A 15,624-nucleotide genomic window follows, 5' to 3' on the forward strand; every position below is an offset into this window, starting at 1 on the left:
GTCATACGAGGACAGTCTAAAATTATACTTGCATATTGGAAGAAAGCTGCACCATGCACTAAAGCTCATGCATAGATATTAGGGTGACATCAGCTGGTAGTAGTGGTGTAGTGAACATCTAAACCAACCTCTACTTTGCTGAAATGTTAACGGAAAGGCCGATGGGCAGATTCAGTGATGATAGTGCCCCCCCATGGCATCTGTGCTGCAGTCAGGATCTTGACCGGCTCTTCTCACTGTGCTCTTTGCAAGTGATCAATGGACATTTTTCACAGCTGACATTATGGTTTGTCATGGAGGGAAAAGCACAGGTGAAATTGTTAACATTAATGTTGACTTAGGACCATTATTAAGGGACTTTTTGCAATTTATGAGATAGAAGGGTGTGGTGCAAAAAGGGGGAGGCATGTCAATTTCTTTAAAGCACTGAGGAGGGACTTATGGTTTTTATTTTGGCTTTGGGAGGGGCATACAACGTTAACTGGCTGTATTTTTCATTCTTTTTAAAGAAAATAAAACTCTTCAAAAATCATCAAATTTATACCATTTATCATAGCCAAAAACTGTAAATGAAAAAGGAAAGTCATTTTTTAAACTCAGTAAATACGTCAGCAGTAAGCAGGACAGTGTGTGGGAGTTTCTGTCTAAGTTTTTTTAGAATCGACTTTACGGTGGAGGTAAGGTCGTGCATTTTGCCCAAGTCACATTTGTCGCTTTGGGTAGGATATTTAAAAAACACACTCACACACACACACACACAACACACACACAAACACACACACACACACACACACATTAATTCACACAAAGTCACACCCCCAGCCAACCACCCACCTCTGATAAATAAATAACAGTCCCTAGGTGTACCAGCAAGCTTCTCCAGTAAGCCAGCATGGACAATACCAGAGCCTCCCCAGTGTGGAGCGCAGCTGTCATTAATGTTATTGATTACACCTATACTGTATTTTTCCTGCTATGGCATGTCAAATTTGAAAAAGGTCTGTAGTCCAGTTAAACATTTCAATTTACAGCTGCCAAGATAAGAGTATTTTTATTTCCTAACATATCATTTTATAGTAAAAACAAAACATGCTTTGTGTTGTCGATATTGGGGTCAAACTTTTGTGATGGCCAAAGCACTTGATGACTTTTGCAATGCTGTGTAGCTAACTGCAAATATTATCACTAAGCAGACGTTCATACAGTGATTCACAGCAAACACGTTATTTTGATAATAAATACAGCTTTTACATGAACGTCATCCAAAGTTTGGTGTCGAGCAGATCCCCAAACTAGGTAACTTCATCCTCTTTCGCCTCTTCTCCGCTAGGGCCGCTCACCACTCTTTTGTCTGAGGACTGGAGCGGTGGGAAAGTGCGTGAAGGCAGCGTAAAGGCAAGCTGGGCTAGCCGTGGTGATGTTGTGGCTCTAAAGCTAATTTTGTTGAAGTGAGTAACATTAACTTTTAATGTTACGGCAATGTTATTTAGCAATTTTGTTCTTGGGCATACATTTACTAATCGTAACGTAAAGTAAGTTGTCGCTGACTTGTTAGCTTTAATGTTAATTTAACGTTTATTCGGTTTTACTAGTTGCTACCAAAGTTAGGGAGCAGCTTAGCTTAGCTGCTAATGGCTAACGTTAGTTTGTAGCTAAAGTTAGCTGGCTAGCGTGTTAGCTTCCGCTACTAAAACAACAGTTAGCTAAACTACTGTAACTATGTGTACAACCATTTCAGTATCAACTATCTTTATTAACCATTGTAATTGTCTTATTTAACTAACTCAAGAAGCAGTAAAGTCAGCTGGCTAACGTTATCCTAAAAGTTAGCTCAGCCTACGTGTTTAGCTAACTGCTAGCCTTGGTATCGTCAACGTCAGAATACCCAACGCTAGCCAGCCAACCGCTAACGTCAAGGCAAAACAGCAATTATCACCAAATTTCTTTAGGTGTGAGCTACGTTAACGTTCCCGTTTAGTTTCTGATTTTTCCCAACTTTCTCTTCTTCAGGATATAACTTTAGTTGCCTTCGCTGGTGTATCTTGCTAACATCGATGTTAGCAATTAGCCTGTTCGTGTAAATGCTGTTCACTAGAATGGACCTGTTGAACTCTCAGTTCCTGGACAAGATGAACAATAACATCGGGAGACTGCACTACGACGGTTAGTAACATTATTTGTGTATTGTAATATGTGCCTTTTCTGTGTATACAACTTATCTGTAGAACTAACAAGATGTGGTTTCCCTAATTACCAACATCAGTCGCTCAACATGTTTTGGTTTCCGTGTGACGTCTGCTTTTACCTACACAATCACTGCAGTCAAGCACACAACTTTACTAAATTTTGATGCAAGATATGTACACGAGGTCAACTTTTAATACTGGATATATTACAATAACAAACATTATCTGGCCTTTTCTTAAATCCTCATATTTAGCGTGTTAGAGACTTTACACAGACCTAAGAAGTACCCACAAACATTTGTACATGGCCCAGAATAACAGCATACAGTCCAAATGTTATTTGCAGTGGTGGATGAAGTACCTGAAAGCCATACTTGAGTAAAAGTACAGATATCTTACCAGAAAATGATTTTTCTTGAAGTTGATGTAACCTTGAGTAAACATCTTTAAGCATCTGATAATTACTGTACTTAAGTATCAATAATAATTGTATTGTATTAAATATATTTAGGTATTGAAATTAAAAGTACAAGTGAATGCCGTTATTTTTTTAAAGCATGCAGTTAACTTATTCATAGTATACACCACCTTAACAATAAAACCTACATTATGCTCGAAGAAAAACAAGGTTTCTTTTACTACCTAAAAAGGATTTTAGAGCCAATACTAAGCTTTAACTTCCCTCCCATTCCTTCATTTATAAATCCATCACTTCTGTCTGCCCTTCCTTCCCTGTTTTGGTGTATGTAACTAAAATGCTTGACAGAAATGTACTGAAGTAAAAGTTAAGAGGACAGTAATAAAAGAACTCCATTAAAGTGCAGAGACTCCAAAAATGCTTAAGTGCTGTAACAAAGTATTATTACATTGGTACATTACACCACTGCATTATCAATGCAGCCGGCTTAAAATGTTTACACATTTTGTGTTTGTGGTGACGCGAAAGCCCCTAGAGATATTTTGAATAAAGTAGAACAGTTTTATAAGGAAAATGACTTAACAGTAACAGTAGTTGTTTTTCTACACATACTTACCTCAGTTTTTAGGATGTGATTTTATTTCAGAAGTAAATGAGTTGTTTGTTCATTGCACAGTTGACCTTTCGAATCAAAGTTGCCTTCAGAAATCAATTCCATCTCAGTAGACTGAACAAAGTCCTTAAATATTTCCAAATTTGGGAAGTCATTGAGGTAATTTAGATCACAGTTTAGTAGTGTTCTCCTAATTTTTAGGATGGTGTGACTTAATTAAAATATGCTCAGTTTTGTGCACAGGCCAACACACTGGTTCACTGGGACTATAGATATGGTTAACCAGTAATTTCTTGAATGTTACAGTTCATGTTCAATGTGGAATTATGTACTTGTTGCTAGAATCTAAATATTATTAGATTACTGGTACTGCTGATTAATTTGATCATTTGTACTTTCCGATTTCCACAGATGAGTCCAGGACGGCCTCCCTGCCCACTGCTATGTCCAACATGACAGGGCCTCCTACACACTGCCCGAGCAAAAGGAAGTATGGGGAAGAACAAATGGACGACCGCATCAACTGTGATGATGACCACATGACCAAAATGAGCAGAATGTTTGCCACGCAGCTGTAAGTGTCTTTCAAAAATGAAAGCATAAATAATCATACTGTATCAACCATGGCACTGTAAGCGCATTTGCTTTTTAAATTTTGTTACATGCAGTTCATCATATACCTTTCTCATCATCATACTATAAAAAGAAAAAATTAGTATGAAACCCGAACTGTTGTCTATGCAGATGTTTTGTATGGTACATCATGTGAATCCTTTTCCATTTTGTATTTATGTAGTTAGCCGCCCTTTTTTCTCTTTTTACTCTTTACTGAGAAGAAACCAAGACTCCCTCACTCAGTCTTTAAATTGCTCTGACTTAATCAGCGATGTTTCAGTCCTCAGACTTCATTGAGTAAAGTTCATTTAGAAAAATGGCACCAGAGCAATGTTTTTATTTAAATACATATGTGGGGAAAAATTATTAAAATCTCCAAAATTTCTTATTGATTGAACAGGCTAAGAACAGTCAAACCATTGTTCCTTAAATAGCCCAGTTAGAGATTATGAAATAAAATTCTGTACATGACCCTACAAAGACCACTTCTAGGCTGTAAAGTGTTAACATTTTAAGAGACAATTTAGATTACCAGCACAATTAAGTCAGAGGGAAGTCAGGCTTGTGATCTTTAATTCTAAAAAATTACCTAACACACACACAAAAAAAACTCACAACCCAAGTCTACACTATGTCATCTTTTAGACAGGAGATGCGGCAGCTGGTGTATGAATTGTCTATGAAGAGGTGAAATTGTTTGTGGGTTATGTTTAATTAACACTGTCTTCATCAAGGGCCCGTCCCTCTGCTGGAGACAATCGTAATGAGCACTGGAGCCTCGGCCACACTCCTGTGGAGCACATTACTTCCTCCTCCAACGGTCTCCACGGGAATCACCTGTATGCTTCCATTTCCAGCTATGCTGTAGACCAGCCTCTAGCTCTGACCAAAAGCAGCCACGACATTGGAGTGGGGGCCAGAGAGAGGTCCGTCATGAGTGGGACAGTGGAGCGGCAGCAGGTATGTCCACCTGTAACACTTATAGAGGGTACATCTGATGTTCACAGTAACAGTGCCAAACTTTAAAAGACGTATTAACAATAAGAGTGTGATAAAATAAATGCATGGGTAAAGCATAATTCATGCTTGCCCACACACACAAAGGTTCATGAGGACCCCTGTGTGGATGTTTACTTGTCGCCCGAAATTTGTGAATGTGCTTATTACACTATGTGCTCATGTGTTAGAAAAGCACAGTGGTTCACCTTGTGGATGCCTCTCATCTTGCATCAATGTACCATATTTCCCATCCTTGATCATACTTTTGTTCAGTAGTCTCATTCATTTTCACTTTTTGACTTTCTCCTCAAATACTCTCTGGTTGTTGGTGGTCGGCATCTTGTTTGTCAGTGTGCATGTGTGGAAAGCGTTTGTAGTATGTATAGAAGGGCATCTATGTGCAAGTCTGCAACAAGAAATGTTTAAATAATAGATTATTCTAATTGTACCTCATATAAGTCTATCTGTTGGATGTACCACTGTTCTAGCAATTCTTGATTTATCTTCAGTGCACAGTTAAAGTTATGTTTGTTGAGACACTTAAATTGTTTAACAGCTAGATTTTATTACAAGCAAAAATATTTATAACAGGATTACACTGACCGTAAAGATAACCCACTTTCCTTTACATACTCTTTGCAAGGTTAAGGTGTTCACAATGAAAATATATTTCAGAAAAAATTCCAAACATTATAACAAGGTCAGATTTAATTAACTTCAGATGATATGGGTGTATTCAGATGTTCACATATTTCATTTTCATTTGTGTTTCAAATGTATTTTTTATTTCACAAATGTTATTTACTCCATAAAAAGGAACAAAAAAACAAGTAAGACAGAATAACTGCAAAGGTCTTACTCTTGGCACAACAAATTGTGCAGGTACCGAAAGACTACCTTCGCTAAAAGAAAAGGTCTCTCTTAAACCTTTTCCTGACATACAGCGAGCAAGTAACCTTTGGCTGTTAGAGTGCAAAAAAATGGCGAGATTTTACGACGAGGGACAACAACATTCAGCAAGCTTATCGAGCCTAAGCAACGGCTTGTTTTGCAAAAATAAAAGCCAGGGAAAGCGTCAGTTTTTCAAATGAGCTACGCATCGCTTAGCTTGTTTGCTGACACACAGCAGGTAAGGACATCTTCATTGAGATAAACTAAAACAATCTGACCTTTGCTTGTTCACATCATGTTCAGTTAGGGTTTCTTTTCTTGGATGTTTGTCTTTTACAATACAGATTAATGTAGATGTAAGGTTAAAGTTTTCTGTATTTACCTTAAATGTGTTAGAGGCGTACATCTCTGTACTTAATTCAGAAAGTGTAGGATTTTTGTGTAAGTGAAACAGTAGTTGAGTTTTAGCATTTGTTAAACATTTTTGGACAAATATAAATGAGTATATTAATTAGTGCAGAATATTTTTACACATCAGGTTTATCTGGATTTAGAAGGGATGTGCTGACTTCTACATAGCACTATGCCTGTGTTAGCTGATTGTACTTTTTCCACCTATAGAATCGTCCCTCCGTTATAACCTGTGCCCCTGCGAGCAACCGCAATTGTAATCTCTCGCACTGCCACATGAATGGCTGTTCACCCAGCCCTCCTACTGATCAGATGAAGACCAACGGTAAGCCTAAGTCACTACAATACAAAGTGTGCAATCTGCTTCTTATATATAGTAGTATATTTTTATACATCACATACTTGGTAATAACTATTTTCTCCTTCCTCCACACATAATCTTGATCTAGCTAACACAGTCTGCGATCCTGTGATTGAGGAGCACTTCCGTCGCAGCCTTGGAAAAAACTACAGAGAAGCAGAGCCTGTGTCCAACTCAGTGTCCATCACAGGTTCAGTGGATGACCACTTTGCCAAGGCGCTGGGAGACGCCTGGCTCCAAATCAAAGCCAAGGATGGGGGTCATCAAACCCCAGAGGCAGATCCCTGAAGCAGACCTGGGTAAAAACTACAATCACTTCCTTAGTGTTTGCATATGAGAGTGGAGCTCGCCCACTGTCTTTTTTTGCCAAGCATCAACTTCCCGTAGCCAAGAACAATGTAGGACATATGGTGCTCACAAAGGCTGTTCCCTTGTGGACCTCGAGGTCGACCTTTTATTAGAACACTCACATTTGTACTCTTAAAATTGACTGTCTCACTTTTGAAGAAGAGAAAATAGATTAGTTACTTGTATAGTTGGGTTGACAATGTTAGTAGTGGGAACTGTACAATCAGATTTTTATCTTGCATTGATAATGAGATTCACAAAGTACCTGCCTTGATAGCCAAAGAAATTCCCTGCCTTTCCCATCAACATATAAGCCATAGATCTGGACCTTCATCGTTTTTCACCCTAAAATCACACTGCATTTTAATCTTAATTACTTGAAAAAAAGACAGCCAGGTCACATTTGCTCTTTATGTTTCTGACAGTTTAGGTAGCAGGTTACCTGTTTCAGTTAGAGCTAATGTGTTCAAGAACACGTCGTGTGTTTTGAAATTGTTATAATGCAACCCCGCGCCCTGCTTTTTTAAGACACTAGACCAATGTGTCTTCCTTATGATCCTGAACTGGACTTATCCACTGTTAACTGAATAATTTTAGTTTCCTATCTATATGCTCACTGTGGCTGATTACTTAGTAAACTAATATCAATCATAGTAGATGTGTCTAACTAGAAAGCATGTTTCAAATAGCTGGTTTCTATTACAAACCTTATTCTATACTATATATTTACTCAGAATTTATTTTTTATCTGTAACATTTTAGAAATACTCACTGCTGGTACAGTTGTACTCAATATATTTTTTGTATCGGGTTTTCATTACTATATGTAGGTGTATATCTTAGCATCCATCTACAAATCACAGCCTCTGGAAAGGTTGTCTGAATGCAGTTTAAAAGGCGATATTGCTTTGTTATTCTGTGGACCTGGATGCTGTAGCTTTATACATGACTGAATACAGCTAAATCTGACCTTCGGTTGCGGTCTACGAGCAGTGGCTTTATTTATTCTGAATATGTCAATAGTTTCATGTTGACATTTGGCAAAACATGGTAACAACAGATCAATTGTTTCTTTCTAATGACAACAACAGAAGATCTCTCCACTGCTTCAGCGACAAAGCAGTTAATTTCCCTTAAAACTAAGGGCCCTATTTAAAAAAATCTGGATAAAGTGCGTGACAGGAGTAAATCTGGTGTGTGTCAAATTCCACTTTGCAAGTTTAAGGTCCGGTGTGTAGGATTAAGGAGCGTCCATCTGTGGAAATGGTGTTTAATCACAACTATGTTTTTGTGATTTTATAATCACCTGAAAATAAGAATAGTTATTTTAGTTACCTTAGATTGAACTGTTTATATGAACATACAAAGCAGGTCCTCTTCCACAGAGTCCGCTACGTTGTTCTTCAGTAGCCCAGAATGGACAAACCAAACATTGGTTCTAGATAGGGCTATTCCCGTCAGCCACCATAGTTCCCGCACAGGCCTGGCACACAGGAAAAGTTTCAGTACTGCAACCTCATCGCTAGATGTCACTAAATCCTACACACTAGATGGTGCACTTAGGCACATTATTGGGGTGCAAAGTAAAGCCTAAGGGTCAAAGGTGTTGTATTTATTTCCTTAAATCATATATGTTTTGGGTGTAACATCAATTCAACCAATCAGTGTCCACTCCCATTCCCTTTACTGTTATTTAAAGGGCAGATTTGGCAAATTAGAAAAGACGGCAGAGAGTATTAGGTGCAGTCATGTCACTGCAGCAAATATAGTGGGAAATTTAAGCAGCAAAACTAAAAAAATTTGTCAAAAACTTGACAGAAGAAACAATTTAACCTTTAGCTTCAAAAATATTTAGCACAGTTATGTTGCCCCTCGTGCGTAAATGTACACTCCAACTCTTTGAATTCGGAGTCGGACAGCAGCTCATCTCTATGTTCACATCTTAGAGAATAATATGTTTTTGTCACTAATGATGTAATATTTCACTCACCTGCAACCCAGAGTGTGTCCATTGTGAACCAGTCTATGTCGGCACATCTTAGTATCTTAATCATGCACTCTTTAAATAGCAGGAAAATACTCCGCTGTTGACTTTATACCAGGTTTTGATTGGACAATGGCACAATTGCTTGCTGATGCCTAAAGTAGCCATGTGCTATCAGTGTGCTCGACCACACCTCGACCCATGCTTATGGGTACACAGATGGGTGCAGGTACATTTACTACCTACAAAACGTGGTCGCTGACCATGAAAATGCCAACTGTATCAGCTAGAAACTAGCACCGACTGTTGTGCTGCGCTGTGCACCGCTTTGTGCCGGATGTAGGATAGGGCCCCAAGATTTTAATGCACCTGCAATTCACATGTAAACACTAATATTCCACCATGACTGCCTGACAGTTATCAGTCACCTCAGTTGTGTTAAGCAAGCACAACTGACAAGTGCGTTTTTCTTTTTTAATCAAGGTGATGTCGTGGTCAGAGCTGCAAAAAATCGAATGTGTAAGTGAGTTACAAAGGTTTTTTGCGCAGTTGAGTTTTGTTTAAATTAATTTCTCAGCCTTCGGAAATTCTCTACTTATGGTAGCCTAACGTATTTGTCAACACTGATTAAGTATGGTATTGTAAAATTAGATTTTTTTTGGTATGTCAATTAACTGTCTGTGAAAACGTACATTGTATTAATATTCTACAGTTTTAAAATTGTTACATACACTATCCTGTCTCTATTTTATTTTACTCATATAAGACTGTCATTGCGCCGCGCGGGATGATCATAGATATTTTGTTTCTATTCAGAGTACTGAACTCGTGTAGCATGGATGCTCATTATCTTCTAACCATGCATTTTTTTAATCTTCCTAAAAATTGGTTTATTTTCCCACAATTGTCAGGTGACGTATAAGTGCAGGAACACAACAGTCTTTGATCAAAGACTTTCTTGGTGCAGTGTCAGAGAGACTTCTGTACTAACCGTTTAAAGAGTTTGTTTAGCATTCTGTGTGTACCATTGTGGATTTTAGGGATTATCGTTGAATCTGCTTGTTTGACACAAGTGGGTTTATCAGTAATATGTTTGGGGTATTAGTAAGTTGTTATTTAATTGCTATATTTAGAGTACCTGTATCTCAAAAGACTGTTTGCAGAAAGGACCTGCTCCAGGCGTCATCCACATAGAAAAAAAGTAACATTTGTTCACTTTTGTCTTTATTTCTCTGGAAGAAAATGCCACTGTTTTGTACCTAACTTCTTCCAAATAAACATACAAATGCCTACCTTTGCATATTTCACGCTATGTCCTTTTTACGAAATAGAATGTGACATACTGCACTCATAATACCAGATGGGATACTATATTGTACTATTAAGATGTCCTCCTTACAGCAGCAAAAGGTTTCTGTAGGTGGTTAAAATGTTTTGATGTCTTAAATTCAGTTTAATAGATATTAGGCATTGAATTGTCTTAAATTTGAATATATGTGGTATTCAATGCCAAAAACATTTTGTCTCATTTTATTTGTCCACCTTAGAATTTATTTTTGTCAAAATAAGTCAAGCTCTTTTGCTTGATGGTCCACATTTCTGATGGAAAAAATCTTTCAAACCTGCCCGAATTAAATACTTTGTTTTCATTTTTATTAGCACCTACCACTCGCAAAATATAAATTAACCTAACTCACTAATAACCACATTCCTGCATTAAACCTATCTCTGCACAGGACCACATACTGCTTACCTTTACACTTACCTGCAATACTTAAAATAAGTTTTAACTTTGGTTTAAAATATCTTGAAAAAGTATTAAAAATCATTAAATGTTTGTTAGTTAGAAGTTAAAAGTTATATATATATATATATATATATATATATATATAATATATATATATATATATATATATATATATATATATTTTTTTTGTGACCGAAAGTTACCAAAAATAACATGGACTGGTGAACAGCTAGATAGAAAACAGTAAAACAATACTGTTTTTATCCCTCAAATCACATGGTAGTACTGCTATAATGGTAAATTATAAAACTCCAAATACTTTGTTTCAACTTCAGACCCTTGAATCAATAATAAGGTAACACTGATAAGAGCAATCCTTTGTGAACCAACCAATAAGTCATAGCTCATTCCCTATTTTTGACGCATCCACAGCTACAAAATAAAGTGATATATTAATGTATTAGCCAGACCTCTTTGGCTCTAAGAGACCACCATTTGACATGTCCTTTTATAGTAGACCTCACATGTTAAGTGTCGTTGTAGTGTATCCATGAACACGTGTTTGTGTTTGTTTCTGGAGTAGCGTTGTTATGTAGTGTTTTCAGTGTCATCAGCTCTCTGTTACCATTCAGTTAAGGTGTTTTTTTCAGTCTGATAAAAATAAAGGAAGGGAAACTGGAAAACAGATGTTAGGAAAGTGTCAGATTTTAGGGAGGAGGAACAGTTGCTTTTTTTTAGAGTTAAATACTGGAATACTTGTAGTATTGCAAGGCTCATTGCAATGTTGCCATTGGTGATCATTTTGAAAAATTTGCAACTGATTCTTGGCTATCAGTGACAACCATTTTTTGACATGAAAAATGGGGAAAGGAAACAGCTAAACTTATAACTTGCAAACTTGCTAAACCAGACAAGGCTGCGTGTGCGTTAGTTTACTTGCATACACATAGGCATCTGTTTTATAGACAATGGGAAAGCAAATTAAGTTGTTCAATTTTGGGGTAAAAAGTTAAACTTAGCCTGTCAAACAAATGTGTAAATTCATTCAACTGACAAAAATACTATGGCAAGCCCTTTTATCATTTATTTAGCAGCCTTGATATCAGACGCCAGTTTCCGCAACTGAGTGCTGAAGCAAAAATGCGCCTTGCCTTAAAGAACCAGATAAGCTTGAATGAAAAACAAAAACGTAAGTAGCAATAATAACATACTGACTACAAAGCATTTTGTGTGGTTACAGTAAAAAAAAGTTTTTCCATTATTAAGTAGACATAAATTGCTCAGTATCTTGATTACTAAAAATATAAAGTTACTGAAAGGGGCAGTATATCTTTGGTTCTGGCAGCCAATAGCGGATGCCTGGTTGCTAGCCTGGCAAACACGTTTAAAAGTTAGTGTTGAGCCCTGTATTAGTATTGTGAGTCACCCTCCCTTGCCCCAGTGTCTCTATCATTAGGTCTTGCACATGCAGTTATTTGGTTCTTGTGGTTCACACATTTGTGTTACACGTGCCTGTTGACGGTAGTCTCAAAACAGCTGTATGTTTAATGTCTTTCTATTTCTACCTAATGGCTGTGTGTGTGTGTGTGTGTGTGTGTGTGCGTGCGTGTGTGCGTACGTGTGTGCGTGCATGTGTGTAATAAATTCTATGGCCAAGTCATCCTGTTCTCGACAAGCAGCTGATGTCTTCCCCCTGACATTATATTTGAAGCCTCTTTGGACTCAGTTGGCCATAGATTTTGTTTGGTTGATTTGGTGTCATGGTAGCAAAAGACTGGAAAATTGCTGCTGGAAAAATCCATCACTTTTAAAGGGAGAAGAGGGGAGATTGTCAGTGATGAGGACTGTTTGTTTCAGACTTCAGGTGTTGACCTAGAAAGCATTTAGTCTCCACATTATTATGTTATAATGGAAATAACATGAATTATCATAACATAATTCTTATGAGACGAGGCTGTAGTTGAATCTGATTAGCCCACTTCTCTTTCCTGACCAGCAGATGGCAGTGTTTAACCACTCTTTAGGTGCCCCCAAAATCTCCTAGTCCCTTGAGATCAAACAAAGACATGAGCGTCATCATTCTGGGAAGATTGATATGGATGCAGCATTTCATAAATGTGTCTGTTATTAATGTGAACATGTACTTTGCATGCAAAAGGGGTCTAAAAGGTAACAAGACGTCACGTTCATGCTGAGAGCAGAAGGCATTGTAGATGTTACCCAACATGGCTCCAGATCCCAGACTCTTGCCTTAAATGATCTTTTTTTTTTTAATGTTATTGTGGATGTATTTGTGTATTGGAAACATTTTGTGGGATTAGCATATCCATAGTTAAATTTTAAGTTATAAATAGAATTCTTAAAGACTGAATGAAAATGTAAATGAGTATACCTCCACTTTAGCTAATTTGAATATGCCGAGCACCATTCATAACGCAAATCTTTCAACTAGAAAAGAAAGATCTTTTTTTTTCTTTTTCTTTTTCCTTTTTGGTTGTTGTTGCTCTCACCCCTCAGGCTCAAATCTGCTCAAAAGCCCCTCCAACAGACCACTGCCTCCACGAGATTAGACCCAGCCATTCACCAACCACAATGCCCATGCTTCTGCTGCACCATGCCTTCCAAGGAAGCCCGCTCTTGTGGGATTATAGAGAGGAGATCCACATATTTTTTTCTCTTTTCCCGGCTTGCGCAAAACCAGATCCACGCACAGCCACAAGAATGCACGCACATAAATATCAGGCTGAATCGGTGGCCGACATGAAACTAGTGTCTAAATCAAGATGACACATCAGGGTCATGCCAAATTCGACTTGGCCCCTTCAGTGTGTGAAGGCCACAAGGAGCATGACATCTGTGCTTGCGATAGAGGACTGGTCTCTCAGTCGCTGCCTCCTGTTATCGCTGTAACAGGATGGACTCGGCTGCTTTCAGACGCGGTCAAGACACACATATGTTGAACACTGTCCTCTTCATTTTACTCTCGGTTACGTAAAAGGACTGTACCAATGATTTAACATTAAGCTCAGGACACGGTGTGGAGTTATAATTAATCCAGTTGGATAATTGCATGATTTTTATGACAAACTAGAAAAAACATGGCCCTTGCAGTGTCACACATTTTGGCCCTCTACGCTAGCCCATACAAATGCCTGATAGAGATCTCATTCTTTCGTTTGCATAATTCCAAATTTGTTGTGCCTGAATAGAACGTGAAGCTGCACCCCTATCTACAGCATCCCCGAGTGCACAACGTCTGGGGAATTTGCATGATTGCCTGTAGATTATTTGAACATTATCTATTCCCCCTCCTCTTTTTTCCTTATTTCTTTGGCTCTCTTCTGTGAGGATGCACACACATCCTTGGGCAAAAGAATCTAAAATAGATCTTACAAGCAACTGGAGTAGATGCACAGGCACAGGAAGCAGCTCACGGGCAGACTTGAGTCATGCTGGCAAGATCATGCACCCTGAGCTGACAGCCCAACACACCCGATTACCAAGCACGTCATTTCTAAAACGCAGCCGTAGCCTCACTATAGGTCGTAAACAAGGGGGAAACATTGCGATCTGGCTCTGATTTACCCATAAATGACTCTTGAATGTGGTATAGATTGAGTGCAGGGTCGGTGTGTACTTTAAGACTGACCTGATGAGCGTCTCTGGCTCTGGCAATTGTGGCTCATTCATTGTGTCATGTGGACTGCTGGCAATGGCATAACCTTTGTGGAGGGAAGGGAAGACAACACGGTCACTCTGGATAACAGTCTTGCAATGAACAGAAACAGACCCTGTCAGGCCATCTCAGCATCAGCTTTCAGCCGCGCACCACCACCAACACACTCTACCAATCGCTCTTTGCCTTTTCCTCACTTCCTCCTTCCATCAGTTAAGACAGCTCCTTCTTGATTGATTTGGCAGGGCCCTATTAATACATTTCTCCTTTGCATCCTGTTATAGCCCTTTTTACATGAAGATCACACTTTAGGGCTGTTACGATGTCTCTTCTTATGGCCTCTTTGCCTTTTTATACAACACCAAACAATGGCAGCATCATCACGCTCCTGTGTATGATTTTAGATACCATGCTGGCATCATGGAATCATGACGGGCATATTTAACTCAACAGTGACCGCCACTAGTGTGACATAAAACTTAGCTGTTCGCATAGCTTCTTAAAAAAAAAAAAACAGAGTGTGATTACATAGACACGAGCAAGCTGTTTATGAGGCTTATCTCAGTTATGATCATATTTGCGATATAGTGTATACATGAGTGCAGAGAAATCAGTTTATTCATCTTCATAGCACACATCCTGGTTTCTTTAGGAATACTCCAGCCAGCATGTTTTGGTTTCTCATAAATTGAATACTCAAAACCATAAACAGGATACTCCAAAAAGTTGGCTTAACATGGCAATAACAATCATTTACTGTCTCTGTCACATAGCAGCTGATCTCGTCCTCTGCTCAGAGGGTAAGGAGCTCCATGACATCACTGTTTTAACAATTTGCAAACTTTTTTGAGCGCTGTTCATCTTCCTTGAGTTAGAACTTCCTTTACACAGAACATGATTCGGTGCTGTTACTGGGTGTGCACCATTAGTGCAACGGCGTATGCCTTAGGTACGCTGCATGGGTGGAGTCTACACACCATTTGACAGTTATTGCAGGCGGCAGATACACTGGATCTAAATTTCAGTGGCGAGAGCGAAATGTACGTCACCACGACCACATGGCCCATACAAACACAAAGAAGTCAAGGCAGATTAATAAGACTGAGAAGTTATGTCAGAATGTCATTCAGGCTGAAATAAAAGCAGATTGTGAACATTGCTGTCCATGCTGGCAATTATTTGTCAACTAGAAAAGCTACCGTGGCTTTTGCTCCAGAGGCCGACATTGTTGTTTGTTTTGTCAGCTGACAGTTACGTGGTTGCTGCCGCTGGCTGACAGATCACACTCCATTTCAACACCTCTCCCAGCCGTCGCCGTTGCATGTAAAGCGGTGCACCGGTGCACTGAAATGAAGCGGACGCACTACCTCCCTTG

General features: G+C 38.7%; 1 protein-coding gene across 1 annotated transcript; it reads left to right on the forward strand.

Annotated features, from left to right (window-relative positions):
- The first annotated feature begins 1,360 nt into the window (after nucleotides 1-1,360).
- On the forward strand, nucleotides 1,361-10,118 carry LOC121946607 (transcription cofactor vestigial-like protein 4). The gene is made up of 6 exons (XM_042491253.1): nucleotides 1,361-1,448; nucleotides 2,011-2,163; nucleotides 3,629-3,791; nucleotides 4,567-4,792; nucleotides 6,344-6,458; nucleotides 6,583-10,118. The coding sequence occupies exons 2-6, from the start codon at nucleotides 2,082-2,084 to the stop codon at nucleotides 6,780-6,782; spliced, it is 786 nt and encodes a 261-aa protein (XP_042347187.1). The 5' UTR covers nucleotides 1,361-1,448; nucleotides 2,011-2,081; the 3' UTR covers nucleotides 6,783-10,118.
- Nucleotides 10,119-15,624: the final 5,506 nt, after the last annotated feature.

The sequence above is a fragment of the Plectropomus leopardus genome, chromosome 8, assembly GCF_008729295.1.
Source record: "Plectropomus leopardus isolate mb chromosome 8, YSFRI_Pleo_2.0, whole genome shotgun sequence".
Taxonomy (NCBI): domain Eukaryota; kingdom Metazoa; phylum Chordata; class Actinopteri; order Perciformes; family Serranidae; genus Plectropomus; species Plectropomus leopardus.

Excerpts from the sequence above, each read along its gene's own strand:
- LOC121946607 (XM_042491253.1), top strand. The coding sequence starts at position 2,082 with ATGCTGTTCACTAGAATGGACCTGTTGAACTCTCAGTTCCTGGACAAG. Across the intron at positions 2,164-3,628 it reads CGGGAGACTGCACTACGACG|ATGAGTCCAGGACGGCCTCC; the intron begins GTTAGTAACATT and ends CGATTTCCACAG. Across the intron at positions 6,459-6,582 it reads TGATCAGATGAAGACCAACG|CTAACACAGTCTGCGATCCT; the intron begins GTAAGCCTAAGT and ends ATCTTGATCTAG.